The 23,881-nt window shown below is 46.9% G+C and overlaps 1 protein-coding gene across 2 annotated transcripts; it reads left to right on the forward strand.

Annotated features, from left to right (window-relative positions):
* Nucleotides 1-15,756: 15,756 nt before the first annotated feature.
* On the forward strand, nucleotides 15,757-23,655 carry TNFSF10 (TNF superfamily member 10). 2 transcript variants are annotated; one of them, XM_084267371.1, is made up of 5 exons: nucleotides 15,757-15,975; nucleotides 19,842-19,994; nucleotides 21,547-21,589; nucleotides 22,293-22,409; nucleotides 23,142-23,655. In XM_084267371.1, the coding sequence occupies exons 1-5, from the start codon at nucleotides 15,850-15,852 to the stop codon at nucleotides 23,588-23,590; spliced, it is 888 nt and encodes a 295-aa protein (XP_084123497.1). In that variant the 5' UTR covers nucleotides 15,757-15,849; the 3' UTR covers nucleotides 23,591-23,655. The 2 variants fall into 2 exon arrangements, with proteins under 2 accessions (XP_084123497.1, XP_084123498.1); XM_084267372.1 differs by having other exon boundaries at nucleotides 23,145-23,655.
* The last annotated feature ends 226 nt before the right edge of the window (nucleotides 23,656-23,881 follow it).

Raw genomic sequence — 23,881 nt, forward strand, 5'->3', positions numbered from 1 at the left:
CTTTATATTTACCTTAGCTAATGCTTCCTGCACCTGACATTTCTGTTCAGGAGACACATATCTTGACCCAGCTCACTCAACACTTAAACCCTACAACACTCTGGCACTCTGCTGCAACAGCGAGACTCCACTGAGGAGCAGAAATTAGGTTAAAAACTTTGGAAGTCAGGTTGGACATTTACATGCATCATCTACTTACACGAATCTGAGAAAAAGGTGAACAGAACAGGTTTTGGATTAAATACACATTAGACATAGTCCAAGGCTCTGCTCCAGGCTGTCAGAGAAGTGACCCGGTGAGGATTTTGCAGAGCTACGTGCCTACCAAATAGTAACCTGCATTTGCTTGAAAAATACACTGTCTATGTGAAAAATTTTTAATACTGGGTATTTTCTATATAAAGCAGATAAATGGTTCCACAACAGTAGTACTCAACATCCTTTGGAGTATTAAAAGCACAATAAACTAAGTCTTGCTAAGTGCAGCAAACCCCAGGATTACTGCTCCCTGGTAGGAATCACACAGACGGTGAAGGTATTCAAATATGTGTACATTCAGATAGTGGTGTGCATTCATTCACACACCTCTCTATTTATGCAGGCCTGGAGATGTGAAGTCTGGAGCAGCACCATGTGCAGGGATTATCTGATTAGTACAGTTTTTAAGTAATCTGTTCCTCATGACATTCCTTCCCTGTTTAAAAAGGAAAAAGCAGAGGTTTGTCAGGGCATCAATAATTCAGTCTTAAAAATCAATTCTCTCCAAGTGCTCTTCAGGCATAAATTCATCATCTGCCTGTGGGGGAGATGGGTGCCGAGATGTCTCCCACCTGATGGACCCCTGGGGACAGGCTGAGATAGAAAAGATGAATGGTTTGGCTACAGTCAGAGAAGAAATGTGATAAAGAGCCCAGCGTAGCTCTCAGGAGGTGGGGGCTGGAAGGTCTCTCCCTCGAGCCACACACCTCTGTCAATTTGGTGCAGTCTACAGCAACACCATGCCATAGAAATAGTCAAGCACCAGTTAATAAAGGCACACTTGTTAAAGGAAACAAAAGTAAGTGTCCAGCTCTAGAAGCTGTGACAAGAAGTTCGGAGTCCAGCAAGACCCAAAGGCAGTGGAAGGGAACACCAGATGTTTTCTCTTCAGACCTTTGGGGAGCTGGCAGCCTGTCACTCGGGAGGATGCAGCCCCGCAGCCTCCAGCCAGACCCAGCCATGAAATCATAAGGTCAGAGGGAATTTTTTCCTCTCTCCACACACTCCATCACAAGCAGCAACAAGAGCTGTCAGACTCTGGAGGCTCGCCTGATCTAACATGTTACACCTGCACTGGCTCCAAGGAGAGGAACGGACAGAGCCAGTAATTCACAATGCTCTGACTAACAGGATGCAGACAAGCACCAGCAGCTTAAATGTCAGCCTGAAGACACAACCCCTCTCATGGTATGGCTGCAGGTCATGCCTTCACATCCTGAACCGCTCTGTTCATGTGCAAGTCTGCGGGTTTAAAACCATCGTATGGTCCCGAGGATCAGACACAGCCAGCCAACCAGGATAACCAGTGCGGAATGCAGTTCACCCTTCAGGGGCCTGGGCTGATTTACAAAGTGCAGATGAAGCAGAAGTTATTGCTTTTCTCCTACAGGTCTCTCCTTGGGAACATTTATAAAATACTGGAGACTTCCTGTACTGCATTTTAAGCACCATGAGCAGGAGCCCCTGGCAGTCAGCTGGCCAGCAACTTTACCCATCCCTGACTGAAGCAGAGACTTTCAAAAGAAAAGAAAGAAAGAGGCCATTAAACCTGCTTGGATGTGCAGCAGGTTCTTTTCTGAGTAAGGCGATGATGCCTCTGGGAATTCACTGCCTCTGACCTTCAGAAAGATTCAGCGCTGATGAAAACTGCCTCGCTTCCAACATGAAGAAACTTAAAATCCAACACAATTTGTTGGGTGGCTGCACCAAATTTTCCCAGCTCTTTCTTCTTGTGGTAGATTCAGGGTTACAAATTCCCAAAGGCAACAGAATTGACCCAATTCCCACAACTCTCCTGTTGCCCTTGTTCTTCCTGCAGCACTGTTTGTGATGATGGGAGGCAGACAACAGTGGGAGTCAGACACTGGCATCGGGGGCATGTGGAGCAGAGGTGGAGGGAGCACTGATAACCTACACTGGGACTTGAATCTGGGCTTGTATCTACACTGGTCCTGGTTCCTACATGGCCTTCAGCGGAGGCAGGGAAGTGGATACTTGTTTGGTGGGGAGAAGGGAATTCCTCTGGGTACTTGGAGCATCAAAACCTGTGTGTCCTGGTGGATGACAGGTTAGTCATGAGCCAGCAGTGTGCCTTGATGGCCAAGAAGGCCAATAAGATCCTGGGGTGCATTAAAAGGAGTGTGGCCAGCAGGTCAAAGGAGGTGATCCTCCCCCTCTACTCTGCCCTGGTCAGGCCCCACCTGGAGTATTGTGCCCAGTTCTGGGCTCCCTGGGATAAAAAAGACAGGGACCTCCTTGAGAGAGTCCAGAGGAGGCTACAGAGATGATTAAGGGCCTGGAGCATCTCCCCTATGAGGAAAGGCTGAGTGAGCTGGGGCTGTTCAGCCTTGAGAAAATAAGACTGAGAGGGGATCTGATCAATGTTTATTAATACCTGAAGTGTGGGACACAGAGGGACATGGCCAGCCTCTTTTCAATGGTCTGTGGAGACAGGACAAGGGGCGATGGTCTCAAGTTTGAGCACAGAAAGTTCTGCACTAATATGCAGAAGAACTTCTTCATGGTGAGGGAGCCCTGGGAAAGGCTGCCCAGGGGGTGTGGAGTCTCCTTCTCTGAAGATATTCAAGACCTGTCTGGATGCCGACCTGTGTGACCTGTCCTAGGGAGCCTGCTTTGGCAGGGGTGTTGGACTCGATGAACTCTGGAGGTCCCTTCCAAACCCTACAGTTCTGTGATTCTGTGACCCACCTCGGGAGTGCAGCCCTGTAAATACCGGGACTTGACTCAGTTCTCTCAAAACAAAGGGGTGCCTGATGTGCAGGCAGGAAGCTGGGCTTGAAAAAGGAGGGGATTTTTTACAAACAATGTGCTCAAATCTGCTTTGCTCCCTACCAAAACTAACCCTCTTGGAAACTTCCGTCTCCTGCTGCTGTAGCCCTCCCCGGGCTCAGCCCCTGCTCGGCTCCCTGGGCATATTTACATACCTTGGTCAACTCGAAGGATGTTGAGCTCTTTGTGGGAAACTTGAAAGGGCCGAACCGCATTGTCCTGCTAATGGTTTGTAAACTATTATCTGCAATCTCTGCTATCTCCATCCAGCTATTGTGCTCCCTGGAGAATAAATGCCCTGAAAGACAAGCACAAGAAAACAAATCACTACTAGAAACACCATTTTTCTGATTCTGATTTTCAGACTAGAAGTACAAGCACTTCAGCAGCACACACAAACAACAGGCACACACACAGCCGGGTGCTTCCAGGATCTCTCTGACTTCCCATACCTGGACACATCACTTTGCAGGAATGTGTGCAATTTTCTTTCCCAAAGAAATGATTCGCTCTGGTTGAGGACATAGGTGGCAAGTCTAAGAATTCCACAGGCTGGGGAGAGCTGCTGTGCATCCTCAAGGAAATTTCTGAACAAAGGAAAGAGGGTATGCTCACCAAAAAGCAGGTGGTGTATGGAATATCTATAACTTCCAACTTCCACCCTAGGAATATTTTTCAAATATGAGCAAATTGCTGTTTAATTATCATAATAATAACCATGAGCTGCACAAAGAGCTGTCTAGATGTGCATCCATTGCTTGTGGACAGGTCATCAGTTTTAGCTGACAGAAAACCAGGAAGAACACCTCTGTGCTCTGACAGGGAGATAGTGGTGTTAATGTGGCTTAAGAAGGCACACTGACCGAAAGGAAATGCAGCTGTGTGCAGAGCTGAGTACTCTGTGTGTCCACTCCCAGCATCTCCAGCATGCTCTCTCCTCATGGGCAATCCGGATGGAGGAACCCTGATAACCCTTCTGTCCAGGTTTGTGACAGCAACTCCTAGTGCTCTGCTATCCCATAATTTAAATAGAATCGACATGTCCCTCAGCAATCAACAGAACAACAGCACTGACAAACAAGGTGACTATTGCCAGGCAATGTTTACACCACATAAATGTTTGTACATCTCAGCTTCTCACAGTGCCCCACCAGCAAGGAGGCTGAGGGTGCACAAGAAGCCAGGAAGGGACACAGACAAAGGGATATTCCAAACCATAGGACATCATGCTCCATATATAACTTAGAAGAAGCTGGCTAGGGACTGGGACCATGGCTCGGAAACTAGCTGAGCATCAGTGGTCTGTGGGTGATGAGGAACTGCGCTGTACATCACTTGTTTTGTATAGTCTAGTAGTAGCCATGGTGGAAGGAGGTGTGTGAATGATTGACCCACCGTCCCAGCCCATCCTCTCATTAAAGGGGAGCTCAGAGCCACAGCCTTGGACAAAGGCTTCTTGTGCTGCTCTGTGCCACCTTACCTCTTAATAACATCAGCAGAACTCCTCGTGTTACCACACCATACAACAGACCTGGGAACTGCAGATTTCTTTCAAACCTGGTTGAAAAGGGGCTGGGATGTGTGAACCAGTACTGCTGTTGGGATGGTCAAACCACCTTGTTGGAGAAGCTGTTGGTGATGTCTCTCAGGTTGTGTCCAACCAATCCCTTGCTTGGCCCTAAATGAGACCTCCCAGAAGGGCGCTAGGGCATGCACATATTGTCCCAGTGCCCAGGAGGCACCTCAAAGATGTAGCTGGTTGTAGAAACAGAAAGCAGGTTTACATGAGGCTTGCAGTTTCTTTTAGAGAAGCACTTCTAAACAGGGAACTGCTGATAACAAAGGAAAAGAAAGCAAAACCTAAAAGTACTTTGGAAGGAAATTAGTATTGTGTTTCTCATAAATAGAGGATCTTTTCCAAAATGATTATTTCATAACAAGTAAGCATTACACAGATCTTTCCCGCTGATCTGTTTGACAGGTGAGTTTCAACATTCTGAAAATACTCTATAAAAATTCTGCCAGGTGAATAGAAAGCCATTCATTGAGTCTTCTTTTCCTCAAATGAAACCAGAGTCTGGAGGTGAGCCACAGCCAACCTCCGCACTGACAAAAAAGATGCTGGAGTAGCTAAGGCTGATGCTGGATGGACAGCTGAGCCCATCCCATGGCCAGGGAAGGGTTCTCCTCATCCCAGCACTGGCTCCCACCTCTCCTTGCACAGCCCCGGACATGCTGGGCTCTCCCCTGAGCTAGCCCAGAAGATACTACCTGGCTTTTTGCTAGGTCAGTGAGCTTCACTGCCTCTGATGAGCACCAGACCTCACCCAAAGTAAACAGTAAGATCACGGGTCCAGGAGCAAGAAGGGGCTGAGAAAGAAGCAGAGCTTCTTTTCTTCCAGAAGGGGCAAACACATCTAACACCACACTGTGGATCTCACCAGCATCATTCACCATTTGTGCTTTGTGCATGTATACAGGTATCATATCCTATCCGATCACCACACTGATGCCAACTGCAGCTGGTTGAGAGGGAGCATTTAGTTCTGTGATGCCATATAATTGTCTCCTGGTGGTTTCACACATCTGCAGCATTAAGGTCCACTTTTTAAATTAAGCCCTTGAGTGCCTCTCTTTTGCCGATGGCCACTGTTTCGCTGCTACCATCTGCCACCAGCATACTGTGCTGGGAAAGGCCCTGTGCTGAGAGGAATGCTGTTATGGGGAGATATTTCTTCTCTAGGTGATTAAGGACCTAATTGTCCCAAATATATTACTGGACTGTGTCCTCCTAGAAGCCAAGAAAATCTAGTTCAGATGCCTCCAAAAGTCATAGAGAGGCACATATTATTTTAAGCCAAGGCAAACCCCTGGGTAATTGTTTTAATTAAGTCAGTCATGGAGGTAGTTTTACAATCAAACTGAGCTGAAGAACTGTTTTATTGGCTGACTGCAGTTGTCATCAATTATTTTTCAAGTGCCTTTTGGTGATAATTCTTCCCAGTTATAAAGACATTACTTTTGTATTTAAATTTCCACATAAACGGGTTTTTTGCAACATTTCCTATTTTTTTCTTATCCCAAACTCCACAACATCTTTAACCAGCTTAACCAGTACTCACAATCCAGCAATCATCCAGAAGAGGATACAAGTTTTACCTGGTCAGATAGTATTGACATGCAACATAGACTTAAAGCTGTGCTTCTCCATAACTACCTACGTATGTCCATGTATTGTCCAGTTCTGGGCCCCTCAGCTCAAGAAGGACATAGAACTCCTTGAAAGAGTCCAGCACAGGGCCACCAAGATGATGAAGGGAGCAGAACACCTTCCTTTTGAGGACAGGCTGAGGGAACTGGGCCTCTAACTTGGAGGAGACTGAGGAGTGACCTCATTAATGTTGGTAAAAATGTGAAGGGTGAAAGTCAGGAGGATGGAGCCAGGCTCTTCTCAGGGATGGCAGCGATAGGACAAGGAGCAATGGGTGCAAGCTGGAGCAGAGGAAGCTCCATGGGAATATAAGGAGAAACTTTTTCACTGTGAGGGTGACGGAGCCCTGGGACAGGCTGCCCAGAGAGGTTGTGGAGTCTCCTTCTCTGGAGACATTCAAACCCTCCTGGATGTGTTCCTGTGTGATTTAGTCTGGGTGACGCTGCTCTGGCAGGGGGGTTGGACTAGATGATCTTTCGAGGTCCCTTCCAACTCCTAATGTTCTGTGATTCTGCGATGAATCTTTAATAAGGACACAAACACCCTCCGCAGCCTTCTCCATGGCAGTCTCATGCACTGACTCTGCCAACCCAAGTTTTCCACACTCAACAGTAAGAAGTTTTGAAGTGGTTTCACTATTGTGAAACATTACCAGGCAATTCCATATTGCTTTAATATCTGGGTTTGTGCCTGAACACCCAGGACCTGCCTTTGCTGTATTCCCAATCTTTCCTCCTTTGGTGTAAAATCTGAAAAATTATTTTTCTTTCTGACACCTTTATAAACTCTAAGAGCTGGGCCTTAAAAAAGGTCAACTATATCAAGATTATGTTAGCTTACACACATTGTCTTTGGCAGAAAAAATGTTTGAAGTGTTTCCCCCCATCCTTTCCTGCCCATAATCAGTGCTTTCAGCTGTGTCCCTGACACGGTTTAGTGTCCCTGCTGTGAAACATGTCCCCGGACACTCAGAATCAACACAGATGTAAAGAAGTGGGTTTTACCTTGCTCTGTGATCTGCCTTCGCATGGTGGCTCCATGGTAGCTCCAGCACAGCATGGGAAGGACTGGCAGGGCACTGCTGCTGCCATGGCTGCGAAGGAAACTTTGGTAAAACAGGCACCTACATGGGGGTGTGTGGGGTTATGAGGCTTGCCTGGCTCCTCCACAGTCCTAAGGGCAGCTGGGAGTTTCCAATCCTTCAGATCCTACACAGGACCCCTGCGCACACCCTATGAGTCACCTCTGACAGCCTCTCTCTCCCCTCGAATGACCCAGTCATCTCTTCCCCAAACTAGAAATGGTTCCTACCCTAAGATGAGAATGAGAACAGCTCCTGCTTCCAGCTAAAGAAAGACCCAAAAACCCTAAAAATCCACCTGGAAGCACCATCTGAAATGACAGGGGTTCCTGACTCCTGAGCACTGTCATCTGAGGAGACACCTGGGATAAAGCAGGCTGAGACTCTGATAACACTCAAAGCACCTCTGTGAAAGCTCTTCCCTTCTGAATGTTTACACCTTACATTTTGTTTTCAGATGCACTTTATTTGCCTTGCCTGATTAAGCTTCCTAGTTAACACATTACTTAACAACCCTGTGCGACCAGAGGAGTAGCTGAACTGTTGACACTGATGTGGTGTTCAGACAAATAAGTGTAAAGACCAAACAATGCTGAATACACAACTTGGGAATGTTTTGCATGCTGAAATATGAAAAAGTCTCCAGGGTTTGCTTGGTGGACTACTCCTGTATTAACTCACACATCAGTGCTAGACAAAAAGCAATGGGAAAAAAACAAGTGCTGTGGGTTACCCAGAACAAGGTTGCACGTTGCAATCACTGTCATTGCCACAGCTCACAGGTTTACACTGATTCTCTTAAAAATGCTCCATCCACCACGTTAAGGATTTTTTTTTACATTAGCTATTTATTGGCAGAAATATTTTCTAACTTCCTTCCCAAGTAAATAAGGAAATCCTGCTCTGAAGAGGCTGGGGAAATGTTTGTTATATACTTTTTATTCCCAGACACTCGAGTTCTTGTTTTGCAAGCTGATATTGGATTGAGTTTAACTTGAAAAATCTGAGCGGGGAAAAGCAAAAAAATTAGCCCCAAGAGTAAATACACAGCAGTTCAGTGAAGTACACAGTGGTTTACTTTTAGTTAAGTATTACAGTTATAAATGTTTTTTTCAGTTAAATATTACACAACTTTGGAGTAGGAATGATGAAACTGAGACGTTGAGCCAGGAGACAGCTTCACTTTCTATTCTTCCTTAAGCCCTTTCTGTTTATTGAGTTTCGGTGCTCGAGAAGCCCAAGAAAATACCCTGCACCTGGCAAGGTTTGCCCTCTGTAAACATCACCAGCCCAATTCCAGCTCAGTCCTTGTGGCAGTCTAGCCACAGAGCTGGTTTAATCCGCTGTTTGCCAGTAGATATGGGGAACTTCTGGTTCCCAAGATGTAACGACCCTGCTTTCAGGACAGAAGGACAATGCCTTTGCTGAAAGTAAAACCAGGCACCACACTCTCAGATACGCCAAACTCCATTAGAAACTTTGTGTGACATTTATGTGGTATCTTTTAGAGCATAAAAGCATGTGTTTTTAACCACCACTGTGGTAACATCTGTACATTTACCCAGGTCAGTGTTTCCTTTTAGCTTTGCTTCCAGGGACCAATAGCCCAGCAGTCTGCACAAGTAAATCCAGTTCTGCCAGTCTTGCCCTGACTTCACTGCCACAAGTTTCCTGCTTACCAGCCTCTGAAGTTTCCCTCTAACACTCTGGGCAGCCTTGTCTGGCCCTGACTGACCTGGGTAGTACTGAGCTCTCACAAAATCCCCCCAAGTTCCCTGATCTCCATTGGAAAAGTCACATTTGAGACATTCACCTCACTGAAGCATTTAAGAGTGTTTCCTGAGTGGAAGTCACTACACCCACCCCGCTCCTAGAAAGTCCTCATGTCCCTCACTCAAGGCTGAACAGCTGGAAAATTTGGGGCCAAATTTTCTCCATATTTATTGACTATTTTTTATACTAGTCATGCAGCATAAAAGTCTGAGCACATGAGTCTTTCTAGCTACTGGCACAAAGTCTTTCAGTAGACATAAAAGAAATGGTATAAAATCTTTTGTGTCTTACAATAACGAGTATCTAGCTTGGAGTACTCACCACTTCAGCATAGTCACCCAGGAGCCAGATCCATGTGCCACACATCAGAGCAGTCCACAAGACCTGCCAGGCTCTGAATCAGGGCCTAATACAAACAGAGACCAGTATACACAGCATCCACTCCACCTGCCACCAAAATCACCTCCCAGAACAAAGTAGCCACCAAGCACTCCCACAACTTCCCCAGCAGTAGGACAGGGTAAATACCCCTGGACTGTGTGCACACAGCAGTGGGTACCACCTCACATGGCATGATGCTCTTGCCATAGATACATAAGTGCAGGGGGTACAAATGCAAACCCATTCTCTGCTTTCATGAGAATGAAATGATGGTTGTGCTGGTATAAACACAAATCTGCACGTACTCAATATGGGTTAATACAGTGTAGACCAAGTCCAAACCAAGACTGAAGGAAAACAGATTCTGCAGGACAGCACTGATAATTCAACTTCACGTTTTGTCAATCATGAGAGAGTTTCATTAATTGGCCCATCCAATGACTATAACACAAATATATGTCCCAATCCATTGTGCCTTTTTCTTTACCAGTTACAGAACAGGGAAGGATTTTCATGTAAGTAACAGTCATCCCCAGCTGCTTCTCCCCCTTTCCTCTGCACTCACAGCATTTTGTTGCCAGCTGGGAGAACAGACGGGAGCAGGAGCCCTGGCTGCAATGCTGACAGCCCAGGGGAGGGCAAATGGTGGGTTCCCTCAGCAAGGAAACACCAATCTCATTCCGTTCCCCATCTAGAGCCTTGCTCCTGCTTTTAGTCTGTCCCAGGAGGAAACCATAGCCCAGGCAAAGATAGATATATGACAAATGCTTTACTACAGAGAAGCCTCCAAAAGAATCATTTCTTTGCATACGTATCTGGCACCCTAAAGAGAAATATTTGTCTTTCATTTTCAGTGGAGGCTAAAGGCACTCACCTATGGTAAAGATAATCAAATTTCATGCTTCAAGGCTTAAGCTGATTGCTTAGCAAGGCTTTGCTATGTGCCAGGCCCAATTCTTCCCCTTTCTGAAATGTTGCAGAGGCAGCTAGGTGTGTTATGGATTTCTTCTGGAGTTGGGGCTGCAATAAACCCACTTCACCATTATAATTTTGTTCACATAATATAGAGAAAGACTTAACAGCCATTGTAAACATCCCCTCCACTCCCTTAGCCAGGGGCTCTTAGCATCACCTAGTGCTTCACACGGGCCTGGCCATGTAGTAAAGTAATAGCCCCATGGCCAGATCCAGCCTTGGGATCTGCAGCTGAAATGAGGTGATTGTACCTCATTGATCTCCAGTGATATACAGGAGAGTGAAGCCAGATAGCCCTTACGACAGATACGTTGCTTTAGTGATAAAGACACTTCAGCCGTTTCAAAATTAGGGGGTTTAGAAACTTTTCTTTAACCAAAATCTTTCCTTCTAAGACAAACAAACATTTTGAAATGTGAGACTTTCCTGCTGAACTGAAATTCTCAGTTGCAGTGCTACAAATAATCATTGAAACAGTGACATATAAACCATTTAAATTAAAAAAAATGACAAGGAATCTTGGACCAAGGCACCCTAGTGAAACCAACTGCACTGATTCACTAACAGATAGGTGCTTTGTTGGGATGTGTCTGGTGACAATCCGTGGTGAACACCAGGAGAACAGGCACCACATGCAGCAGCACTGCAGCCCACGGCTGGAGTTTTACCAGAACTCACAGGGAAGTTCAGCATCAGGAAGAAGATCTTTCATTTTTAAGCCACATCAACTTCATAAACCCAACTTGGTTGCCCAGGGTAGTGTTGAGTTTCCAGAGATGCCACCAACAAACCTTAAATCCATGGTTAATGACCTAGTGAAGGAGAAGAGATCTGGGAGCATACTGCTGCCATTGCTCCTGCTGCCCTCAAGAGCTGAGCTGGCTTTCCAAGCACAGTTTTGTAGAACGATAAAGACATACTAATTCTCTCTAAGAACGCTCATAAAGCACACTAAACTATTGGATTGATCCCTACATAACTGACATCATCAATGAAAAAGCTTACATACAGTACATTAACAGGCAAAGGTTAAGTATTTCATCAAGATGAGAGATCCAAAGTTAGATCTAGAGCACTAATGCTACAGCATCGTTGGAAATGAGTGCGGCATGCGTATGCACATATATTCCCTGCTCTATTTATCAAATCCACTGCTTGGGGCATTGAAAGAGATGTGTCAGGGCTGAACAAATTAACTCATACATGCCTTTTGGGCCAGCTAGACCATAGGCAAAAAGGGCATTGCACTTGGTAAACAGATGCTCATTTAGATCCCATGACAGTATAAATCCCAATTAACTCATCAATTTGCAATGGTTTGCAAGTGACAGTAAAACATGAGGTCGGAATCTGGCATGTGGACCATGAAGGAATGAACATACTGCAAGAGCCAAGATGTGATCTGTCCGGCACACGTACAAGTATGAGGACCACCGTGCAGCTTAACTCCATGCTGGCTGACACAAACTGTGATTTCTGTGCCTGCTTAACTGGAAGGCTTGAAAGGATTGGGAGGCTGGTGATGGCCTGTATCCCTTAAGCAGAGTGGGAGGCTGTGGAGATGGGCACGGACTATCCCTTCCCGTATGGGAGGAGAGCAGACACAGCACATTCTCCCTGAGCTCTTACAGCCAAATATCCAACAGATTCATGATAAGAGCCAATGGCTGGAGTGGCAGAGCCCAAACCCACAGGATTGTTCAGGTGTCTGCTGGAATCTGGTACCTAAGCTAGGAGTTAGCTTTGAAGGAAGATTTAAGTGGTCAAGGCATCTTTGGTGACATAAAGCTCAATGTGAGCCATGCTCCCAGGAGGTAGAAGGCTGCAGCCAGCCAGCACAGCCATGGGGCCCGTCTCCTCCCCACAACTGCTTAATTCCCTCTCTGCAAGTACACCACTATAGTTAAGTGCTTAGATACCTGTGATGGAAAACACGACCTCCTCTGCTGCTTGGCAGAGAAATCAATGTCAAGAACTGCTACATACCAGAAAGTCAACTCTGCTTTCCCTGGCTTGGAAAACAAGCACAACCCTGCTGTGCCAGGGCTGGTGGGGAGCAACGACGGCGGCAGTAACAGCCACCGGCATCGCTGGCAGAGCTATACGTACATGTGAACCTCTGTCCTCCTCTGAAAACATCTTCATCACTCCCATCGCTGCACTCAGTGAGGAAAGAGAACTAAGGACTTTTCCAAGACACTTTCCCCTTCTTTTTCATACATTCTCAGAGCCATTACTGACTCCTACGCTGCTGGTGGGAGCAGTACGGCAGGCCCACTGCCAGGTGTTTCCTTGACATGCCAAGCAACACAGGTCCTAATCCAGAGGACAGATTAACATTTATCTCTAATTAAATGGTTCACTGAGTAAGCTTTAATAGGATGAAGGAGCCAGGAAGAATCAGAGGTTTTTGCTGGGGAGCTGCTTCAGTCTAGCACTACACAAGTACACTAATGGCATTCCTTCCTGCTGCTGTTGTGACCCCACAGTTTTACTGCAGCAACATTTGATCAAAACAGTAATTTTATGTTCTCAAAGCCTTTGAAAACTTATTTTCAGTATAAGTTCACACTTACTGGAGGCAAAAATTGACTGCAGAAGAGTAAGCATTGAGACTTGCAAAGATTTTCGGGTGTATTTGATTGTGAAAATGGCTGGTGGTTCACTCATCTTGTCATTGCTCAATGATATGTTAAGGTCTGAAAACTTCAGAAGGAAATGGGACATGATCATTTTGGGAAGAGGCAGATCTGAGCGAGTGTTTCTTTCCTTGTTTTCCCCATTGTTCTTTTCAAAACAAACTTCATTAATTTCACCTTACAACATCGGCACTAGGTGAATATTAAGTCAGAGACATAAGGAATATCCATGGAGGATTTCAAATGATGGGTTGGGGGGGACCTGGGCCAAGCCTGGTAGACATCTACAAACAGAGTGCATGGTTCTTGAAAAAAGATCTTTCATTAATTGGTCCATTTACCAGAAAAATAGTTCTGTTACAAATCACAGGTTGGGGAGAAGTCTGTGAAGAGGCTGGAAAAACACAGAATAAAGACCAGCACCTCAGTGTGAACAAGGGGAGTGGTCCACGTTACCCTGGGTTTCCTATCGCTTTCGTTTCCATTCTCTTTGAAAGGAAATATTGAAAGAGGCTTGTTTCCTTCAAATTAGGTAGGACGTCCCTGAACACTTGGCATGAAAATCCCAGCAAGTTCTCTTCAGCAGGCAGGAATCTTACTCAAAATTAGTTTACCACCTTTTAATTGAGTTTTCACATGGTTCCCCTCAGATGAAATCGCCTTCTTTGGAATTTCTGAACCATGATAAATAAGATAGGATGGAGGCAGGGAGGTTTGTAAGATTCTTTTGTGCATGTGCTAAAAGCTGTAAGAAACTGCTGTTCTGAAGCTGATGCAGAGAGCTGCCCCTGCTTTAAGCAAAAAGTGACAGGAGTCCCACTAACTCTGCTCAGAAAGGCACAAGGATGCTACAGTGCAGGAGCCCAAAACATTACATCTATTTTGCTGAGAATTCATAGGAGGAGATCGTGAGCTCACTTGCAAGGAAATGTTAATCCTCCCCATCTGACATATGTGTTGGAATTATACAGATTTAAACTGTTTTGGCACACAGATTGAATACTGCAAAGAGCCAGACAAATAAACTGCCACATTGAACAGGGATCCAGGGATCATTTTGCTACACGATGATGGAAAAAACCCAATTAATTTAAACTACCTATGAGCCAGCAGTGTGCTTTCATGGCCAGGAAGGCCAATGGTACCCGTGGGGCATCAAGATGACTGTGGCCAGTGGGTTGTAGGAAGTTCTCCTCCCCCTATACTCTGCCCTGGGGAGGCCTCATCTGGAGGTGTGTGTCCAGTGCTGGGCTCCCCAGTTCAGGAAAGACAGGGAACTACTGAAGGGAGTCCACCAGAGGGCTGTGGGAATGATGAGGGGACTGGAGCATCACTGGTGTGGAGAAAGGCTGAGGGAACTGGGGCCAGAAGAAGAGAAGACCAAAAGGGGATCTGATCAATGCTCCAAATATCTAGAGGGCAGGTGTCAAGAGGATGGGACCTGACTCTTCTCATTGGTGCCCAGAGACAGGACAAGGGATGATGGGCACAAACTGGAACACGGGAAGATCCACCTCAACACGAGGAAATACTTCTTCCCTTTGAAAATGACAGAGCACTGGGACAGGCTGCCCAGAGAGGTTGTGCAGTCTCCTTCTCTGGAGACATTCAAAACCCGTGATGCTGGACATGATCCTGTGCAACCTGCTCGAGGGAGTTCAACTAGGTGATCTCCAAGGGTCCCTGCCAACCTCTGTCATTGTTTGGTGATTTCCCTGTAAATAGCTGAATACAGTGCACTTACATCTTCTGAAAATCTTGATAGTCAGGAAAGATGAAGAGATCTTTGTTTTAATTTTGCCCTGTAATTGCACTGAGAGCTGCCTCCTGGCACTTGGTGATAGATGTAGGGCAGGAGCCAAAATTTCACTCTGCCCTGCAGCAAAGTGAACTAACTGAGATTTGAAATCCCAGTTTTCCACAGCTGCACTCCCAGCAGACCTTACCAGTGTCACCTCTGCTGATTTTAAAACACGGTTGTGAGAGATGGAGGTATCAAGACGCCAGTGAAAGCCAATGGACAGAGCCTACATCACACACCTGCCTTTGGGAAACGTCTGTCCAGGCTCAACAGTTTGGAGAAGAGTTTGGAAAGCCTTAGAGGTTTGGAAACCAACTGAAGAGCCAAATGTAGAGTGATTTTGGACAGAGAAAGCCCAGAGTGGACCTGGCACTCATGCCTGGTCCCAGGGGAGCTGGGCAGCACGGGGCCAGAGCCCTGAGCAAGGGTATGGGTTACAGTCCCCAGGTACCTCTGGGGAGAAGGGGCTGAGCGGGGTAAGGCGGCTTGGAGGGGGACACTCCGGGCATGCCCCTACTCTGAGCTCCGCCTGAACTCCTCTTACAAACCCGATGCCACCACTCGGCGTTGGAGGCCGCCCAGAAGCGCCCTGACCCGTGAGGGCTGACGGTGACACCCACTGCAGGGGGGAGGCAGGACCTGGAGCCTCTGGCAGCTCCCGCACGACCGCGGCAGCCGAGCCGGACCGAGCCGAGCCGGGGCGGGGCCGAGCGGGGCGGGGAGAGGCAGGCTCGGCGGGACGGGGCTGGGGCTGCCGGGGAGGCGGGCGCCCGCGGCGGGGTGTGCGCCGGGCGGGCCGGCGGGGCCGCACTTTGTGGTGGGACAGCGGCGTGCGAAGCCCCAGCCCGGGCCGCTCCCACCCCCCGCCCCGCCACCCCGGGAGGGAAAAGCCTCCTGAGCGAGGAGCGCAGTGCTGCCTCGGGCGAGCCCTGCCTGGGCCATGATGCTGCCCGCGGCCGGTCCCAGCCCCGGGCAGACCTGCGGGGCCGTGCTCGTCGCCGCCGTGCTCCTGCAGTCCGTCTGCGTGGCCGTCACCTTCCTCTACTTCACCAACGAGCTCAAACAGGTTGGTGGGGGGCAGGCAACCGCGGGGCACCCCGCTCCCTCCCTCCCTATCCCTTTGGGCTTGGCGGAGCGAAGGAAGGACAGACGGAAACCCGCCCGGCCTCTCTCCCTGCTCCGCGCCGAAGCCCACAATGGGTTCACCCCGCGGTGCGAGCGGAGCTGCGGCTCGGCCGCGTTTGCGGAGCCGGGGCGCGGGGAGGAGGAGGAGGAGGGGGGCAGAGCCGGCTCTGGACAAAGAGCTGCGCTCCGAGCGCGCCTGCCTTTGTCTGAGCTCGCAGGGGCTGTGCGAGCAGGGGACGGAGGGCAGGGCAAGAGCGACTGCAAGGGTTTCGCCTTAATTTTTTTCTGTTTCAGCTTAGACTTGGTTGGGGATTTCGGTTGTGTGTTTGGGAGTTGAGGGTTTTTTTCCTGTTTGTTTGGCAAGGAAGTAGCCAACGTGCTTTGCGCTGGGGCAGCGAGCTCGCTGCATCCCATGGCATGGCACGGCCTGGCATCCCATGGCATCCCATGGCATGGCACGGCCTGGCATCCCATGGCATCCCATGGCACTGCAGAGCCCATCTGAGACCTGGGGGGCCACGGCCCCCGCGTGCTGGTGTAGGCAGCAGGGGTAAAAAGCCCGAGGAAAGCCGGGGGGGAGGGGGATGCCTTTTAAATGCCTCCTCTAAGAAATGCCTAGTTTTAAGCCGGTGACTAATCCCAAAGGAACTTCACCCAGACGGCAGACACCGCTGAATTCCCCAGAATGACTTACAAAACACCCACTGTATAGTCTGGGTGCTTTGGTGTCCTTACAGCCACCCTTCAAGCCTGCTAGCCGCCCTTGGACTCTTTCCTCTTCCTGCAAAAGTTCGTTTGCGTTCCAAGAAAATGACATGTACTTGATCATCCCCTGCGCCTTTCTGCGTGTGGTCCTGCTTTTCACCGACCCCCTAGGATGCAGGGTTTCCCTCGGTGGCTTTGCCTAAATTTACTACGGCTGCTCTAAGTTATTCCCAAGTGTTGCTCTCCCTGGCACAGAGGCAAACCTAACTGCAGGTAAGGTTAGTTATGCAACTTCAGGAAGTTTTGCCTAAATGTAGACCTCTCTGTTACCTGTGCATGTATTCCATGCTAAATTTTATAGGTGGCACCTTCTGAGATGTCAAAGTCCTCTGAAGGCAGTGTTAAAGGGTGTGAGCTATTCTAGGGTACATGCAAGCCAAACTTTGGAAGTGTATGAGCAGATTTTCCTGCTAAGGACAGCTGTGGCTGCCCCACATCTGGTGAAACGGGGTGGGGGGGGGTGTCACAGAAATGCCTTGAGTTAATGAAATCAGGTTCCATAATACAGCTAATGAGGAAAGCAATACATAAATGCATTTTTATCTCTCTTCATGTTCAGAGTCCTTTGCTAACAAGTTTCCAGCTTAAGTAATCAGTAACTGCACTTATCTACTACCCCTTCCTTTTATTCAAATACATACGCCTGGGAAACAACACAGCTGGTAACTTGCCCAAAAGGCTCACTGTTGCTGAAGAACAACAAACCTAAGTGCCCACACTGAATTTCTGCTGGGCTGCAGAGTAAGGTTACTGGCTCTGGAGAGGGTACCTTAAGTGCATACTCTTGCATGGGCCATCTGGTGCACAGTAAACAAGGAAGGTGATTATCAAGAAACAGGCTGCTGCCCCACACCCACATGGTGCATGTGGAATAAATCTCGAAAGATAAAACTGTGATTTTTGTTTGCCCGTTTTTCTCCCCTTTGTTTTTCACAATATCTGCATTTCTACACCTTCACCAGATTACTGAGACTGCACATAATTTTGTCTTCACAAAAAGAATGTTTATAACTGGCAGGGGTTTTTCCTCTACAGCTGTAGCAATCTGAGTAAGATTATGAATATGACCATTTGTTTAAGAGTTTTGCTATGGGAGGAAGTGCTGAGACACAAGCACAATGAAGTTCATTATACTTCAGGATGCAGGGCTATAGGGAAAACATCCTCAGAGTACCTTCTGTTTGGAAAACATAGCCTGTGCACTACTAGAATAGGAAAGAAGCTTTACAAGACAGCATTCCTGTGGGACTTCTGTCCTCAGAAACTACAGTGCTACAGATAAACCTCATCTGAGTAAGTCTTGCAACACCCCCCCCAATGCCTTGCTTTCTCTACATAAAACAAATAACAGTCCTTCAGTACTGTACCATAGGGTTGTATTCCCTGAGGAATTCAAAGTGGTGTGAACTACTGTCCCAGTGTCAGGACAGTGAAGCTGTTTGGGGGAGGATGCCAGGTAAGGAAAAAGAAGCAGCGCAGGACTTATTGCTTCCAGACTGGAAGGCAAAGTCCAGAGGTGAGCTGTAGCAGAACTGATAAGGAAATAAACTAGTATCTCATCTGCTTACATACTTTTTAAAAAACTCATCAAAACAACTTTGTTGTAGAAGCTATAGCAGTTAAATCTGTCAGAGCCCTTAGTTTGAAGTGCCATTTTGCCTTACTAAGTGCATCGCTTTGATCACTTAAAGTGAGTTCTTGAAACAAAGAAACCTGATTTAAGACTGTACTTTCTCAGCAAGGACACAGAATCCTTTGCAAGCACTCATGGTGATGGCCCCAGTTAGCTTTGATGCCTACAAGTTGTGAAAACATTTCAAGAAGCAGCTCAGCAGAGTGCTGCTGCAAACTGGAAGTGCCGCAGGACTTGGTTATATGAGTGAAGTCTCCTAATCCTCCTGGAGCAGGAAATCTCTTCCTAAACGCCTTTGTTTTCTAGCAGGCAGGAAAAGGATGGGGTGTGAGGGGGGAGGTGACTGCGCAATAGCCAGTCTCAAGGACAGCTGAAACTGCTGCTTGCAGCTCAGCACACCAGACTTAAGAAGTGTAAACTTCACAAGCAGTCTGTCTGAACGCTGTGTATGTTCGTGGCAGATCGGTCTTTCTGCTGCGAGCCTGCAGTGCTTTGCTGGCACAAGAAGCCTTCGCAGGCTTTGGAGCTGATGCAGCAGGAAAGAGGGGCTGATCCCTGCTGGCATTCCCTGGAGGCAGCGCAGGTTGCGCGCGCTCTCGTGCTAACCAACTCAAGCGACAGGTTATGTGCTCCGAACATTAAACAACAGCGCCAGCTGGAGTTGTGTGCATCTCCCTGCCCTGCAGATACTGCGGGGCTTGGGAAGAGCCTTCCACAGAACAGAAACTCTCCCAGTCAGGCCCCCTTGGAGTCAAGAGGAGGTTTGCCACTCTCTTCAAACTCGTGCCTCTTTGTTGGTGCTTTCTCTGTGACTAGGGGGTGTTCATGCTGGCCTATGTCACAAGCATTTGGCATTATAATTCTATTTGGACCCAGCCTGGGTCTGGACTGTGTTCTGGACTACTAGGTAAAATACAGAGACACCCCAAACTTGGTACAAGGAGGATATGGTGTATCAGCAAAAGCCTGCATTACAAGTGTCTGAGAGGACAGAATGGAGAATTAAGATCTGGTATTTGATTTGAGCCTCAGTAATTTGGGGAGAAAAATCCCCTGTGCAGAAGCAATTTGTTATGCAGAACAAATGAAACTGAAGAATCCATGATGTCAGTGATTTGGGTATTGAATTTCCAAAAGGCTTATTTAGCTGAGTGCTGGATACCAAATTTCTGTCTGTGGAGAACATGTAAGTATATTTGTGTGTATTGGGTACGCCATCATAATTAAATAAATATGGAAAATTGGGTTAATTACTCAAGCTGTCTCTGGTCACAACTCACACTGTACTAACAAATACTTTAAAGAAAAGAAAGCCTGTTCCTAAACATAGTGAATGTAGTGACTTACCAGAGCTGAGCATCTGTGAGCGTATCGTGGGTGAAAAATCCTGGCTTTCCCTTCTGCTGCAGCTCCGGGACACGTACTCCAAGAGCGGCGTTGCCTGTCTCACCGGGGAGGAAATGGGAAATTTCATCCAAAACTTGGATCTAATTGAAAGCGAAGACAGAGAAGCTGATCCCTGCTGGCAAGTGAAGTGGCACCTGGGAAAGTTAATTAAAAAGGTATTTAGGAACCGACAGGCTGAAACAGTGGAGCTTGGTGATTTTACTATTCAAATAACCCTAACAGCAGAATAAAGGGGGGAGACGGGGGTGTCTTGGTTTGTTTTATTGCAAAGCAACAGCTGTATAGTCAAGCAACAGCTTCAGCGGCAGAGTGCTCACACTGAAGGACAAAAATAAATCCTGATAGTGGTGTCACTGGATTTAGGGAATAATAAAGCAAAGACAATCAGCTTTTATGAAGGTAATTTCAGCAGTAGACTGGCTTCTCTGAAATACCTCAGGGTTGAAGTGCTTGACCCAAGCTTGTTTCCTACCTGACTGTACAGCCCATAGGGGTAGCAGAGGTGTAACGTAACTCCCTCCTTGGAAACAGGGAGACAGGTGTGTGAAAATGAGATGAAACCTACCCCAGGGAGAGGTGAAGGGGTGCCTGAGGAGTGGTCTGGTCACAAGCTGTGTGATGTGTTAGGGGAGGGGAGAGCGAGTGCACAGCGCTGGGCACAGCACCTTCTCTGCTCAGCGTTCAGAGAACACCACCTCCTGCATGACTCGCACACAATACATCTGATTTGGGCTACAGAGAAGGAAGTCTGGCTGAAGAAAAAAAATCACAAAGGCTAAAATCATCTGGAATGGTTTTCAAAATCCCATCTCCAGCACATAAAAAACCCCTCATCCATAAAAATGCACTCCTGGCTGAAACTTACCTTGGCAAATCTTGCAGCCCAAAATAGATTCTCTATTTGTATTCAGAGGTCCAGACTCTGTTGTTGGAAGTTCTGCCAGCAAAGTCCCTGAACTTCTGTGTAAAGAAAGTGTTGTTTTATTTAGTGGACATTAACACATCTAACATACCCAATAGCTCCCTGATAGCTTTAAAAAAAAAAAAAAAAGATAGCTTGGGTACCAGAAATAATAATAAATTATAATAATGATGATGGGATAGGTGGTTAGATAAATAGAGATGTGGCAGGGCAGAACCCACCAGCTAGTGCCAATACAGAGCCCGTATGACTCACCCAGCACATCATCTCAAACCATCAGCATGCTGCAGCTGCACCACCCCCTGTAACCAAACCAGCTCATTGCAGCACTCAGCAGACAGAAAGACGGGACATGCACAAAGCAAGATACGGCGGCTTAAGAGCTTAGGCAGGTAGATAGGTAGAGGTATAAAAATAAATGCAATTTAATTTCCCAGAACCAAGATCCCACAGAAGCACAAGTGCACACTGCCAAGTATTTTGCGGACGGAAGCTGATGTTTGTCCGCTGTATCTCTTTTTAATTAGGAAGAGCATGAGGGTCAAATTTTCCAATAGACCTAAAGCCCAGATGGCTGAGCTCTCTTGAAAATGTTTTCCCATGTACTTCATTACCTAAAAGATGTAGAAATACTTTATTACAATGAATTAATAGGCTTTTCCAACTTGCCTGTTGATCATATCCAGAATACCCTTTATTCATGAGGTGGAGAAAGGAGCATCTTTTTCCTGCACCTATCAGTTTCTGCTGGCAGACTAATTTGTTTTCTTTTTGTTTGTTGGCAGATGATGTCGAGAAGCTACGAGGAAAAGATGTCTGCAGTCAACGGTATTATAATAGTTTTATTATCTGTTGCAAAAAGCAGCTGCTAGTGGCACCTGATGTGCTATGGCTCGGGGAGCTTTTTTAAGCATGCAGAAACCAGTGACTAAGGTCTTAAACAGTTACACAGTTCTTTGGCAGCAAGTTACTGAAAAATGATCGCTTGTAACTAGGAGGCAAATTTTCAGGAGCCAGAAATATGATCGGGTGCTTACGGCAAGGTAACTGAGGTGGATGCAGAGGAGTCCTCTCATGTTGGGATGTTTGAGCAGCCTGCTCTCCTGGGAGCAAGCAGCGCTGAACTGCTGGGTCGATTAAGGAATAGCTCTGCTGAAGCTCACCGAGCTCTAAACATGTCAAGCGAAAGCGCTACAGTCTCCGGGTGGGAATTCAGAGTAAAGATTAGAAACGCTTCACCATGAAGGGTACTGATGGTGAATGGGAAAATTTGGCACTGTGGGTTATTTTAAGTAGTCTATTAGTAATTTTGGGGCAGGGGGGAGAAAAGGGAGAACAAAGAGGCATATAAAAACATTTCAAGGAGAGGAAGAGTGATTGAGGAGTTTGAGCTTATTAGCCAATAAATCATTCTTAAGATTTAGTAAAAAAAAGACACGTATATATTCCTTAAAATCAGGTCAGATGGGATAGATGTGCTTTCTAACATCCTTGCTTCTAACGCGAGGTTCCTTTTCTGGTCTTGCCTCAGCTGACAGAGTCCTGACGATGTCACACACTGATGGGCAGACACCGCACACTCCCGTCAACAGGATTGCTGCGCATCTGACAGGCAACAGCAACAGGAGGAATTCCCTGTCCCCACGCAGTAAGGAAAAAGCCCTTTTAAAACCACGCTCACAGAACTTATTCTGTCCCTGCTATCCTGGTCCTTACATGCACTTCTTGAGTTGACAGTAAGAAACAAGTCATAAAAAAGTCCTCTTATCCCAGACCAGTGCTTTTTCAGAATAATATTCACAGGCGTAAATCTAACCTTCTTCTCCTGAGGGGAAAGGCCACTCCCTCTGGGTACCTCAACAACTTTTCTTCTGGTACCTTAATTGGGAGGGGGAAAAAAAACCCACCACAAAACACCTTTATTCCTAAGGTTAAGTTTTCCTCTTTTCTTTCCTTTAATTTCCTCCGTTAGTTGTGTGAGCCCCAGCTGCTATGGTGACAGACCTATTAGTAATGTGAGACAGAGACAGGGGAAACTTGACATTCAGGCCATGTTAATGAAAGGCTTGGTAGGGTTTCTGCAGCTTCAGTGGGTTATCAGGCTCAAATGGATATCTGAACTTTGTTACTAAGTAACAACACGGTGATTTTCCTCTTCTTTGGGAGCACAAAAGGTAAAAATAAAAGTGGCTTATGTGAATTCCCACATCAAGCTCAACAGCTTAGTTGTGGACCTTTGGGTTGTTTTGAGAATGGACCTAAAGAGCTGCTGGGAAGAGCAGGTTTCCTCACTTGGTTATTAAAAACCTGACTCCCTGACTAGCAGACACCTGGCTTCACTACCTGGCTTCTGATTTAACGTTTTTCTCTCTTCCTCAAGTAGATCCTTTGCCCAGAAGAGGGAATGGGCAAAAGATAAACAACTGGGAATCATCAAGGAAAGGCCACTCTTTCCTGTACAACGTGGAGCTGAGAAACGGCGAGTTAGTGATACCCCAGACCGGGTTTTACTACATCTACTCACAAACTTACTTCCGTTTCCGTGAAAACGAGAACGAGGATTCACATTTGTTGGAGCAAGTGAGGAACCCCAAACAGCTTGTCCAGTATGTTTACAAACTGACTAACTACCCAGATCCCATTTTGCTTATGAAAAGTGCAAGAACGAGCTGCTGGTCTAAAAAGGCAGAATATGGACTTTACTCCATCTACCAGGGTGGTGTGTTTCAGCTGAAAAGAGAGGACAGGATTTTTGTCTCAGTCAGCAACAGTGACATAGTGGACATGGATAAAGAAGCAAGTTTTTTTGGAGCCTTTATGATCGCTTAAAAGATGAAAATCTTGCTCCAAAGGAGCTGGTTGTCCTAGTCAGGACCAGCTTAAAATTCTATAAACCAGGGGAAAAGCAGCGAACACCATAGCAGTACCAACAGTACCAGACTCCCCTTTCTCAGCTCACTCAGCGCGAGGTCCGACCATGCCGAATACTCTCCCACCAACCGGGAAGGAGCAGCAGCAGCTGGCTGCAGCTGTGGATGGTGATGCTTTGTGCAGGCATGGGCACTGCAGCTCACTGCTCAACCAGGCTTGGGATACACAAGGGTTTCACACACCACACAC

The sequence above is a fragment of the Gallinula chloropus genome (assembly GCF_964237585.1).
Source record: "Gallinula chloropus genome assembly, chromosome: 8".
NCBI classification, from domain to species: Eukaryota; Metazoa; Chordata; class Aves; order Gruiformes; family Rallidae; genus Gallinula; species Gallinula chloropus.

What these genes read in the sequence shown, in the direction of transcription:
- TNFSF10 (XM_084267371.1), top strand. Translation starts at nt 15,850, where the DNA reads ATGATGCTGCCCGCGGCCGGTCCCAGCCCCGGGCAGACCTGCGGGGCC. An exon ending in TCACCAACGAGCTCAAACAG is followed by an intron (nt 15,976 to 19,841) that starts GTTGGTGGGGGG and finishes CTTCTGCTGCAG; the next exon opens with CTCCGGGACACGTACTCCAA. An exon ending in TGGGAAAGTTAATTAAAAAG is followed by an intron (nt 19,995 to 21,546) that starts GTATTTAGGAAC and finishes GTTTGTTGGCAG; the next exon opens with ATGATGTCGAGAAGCTACGA.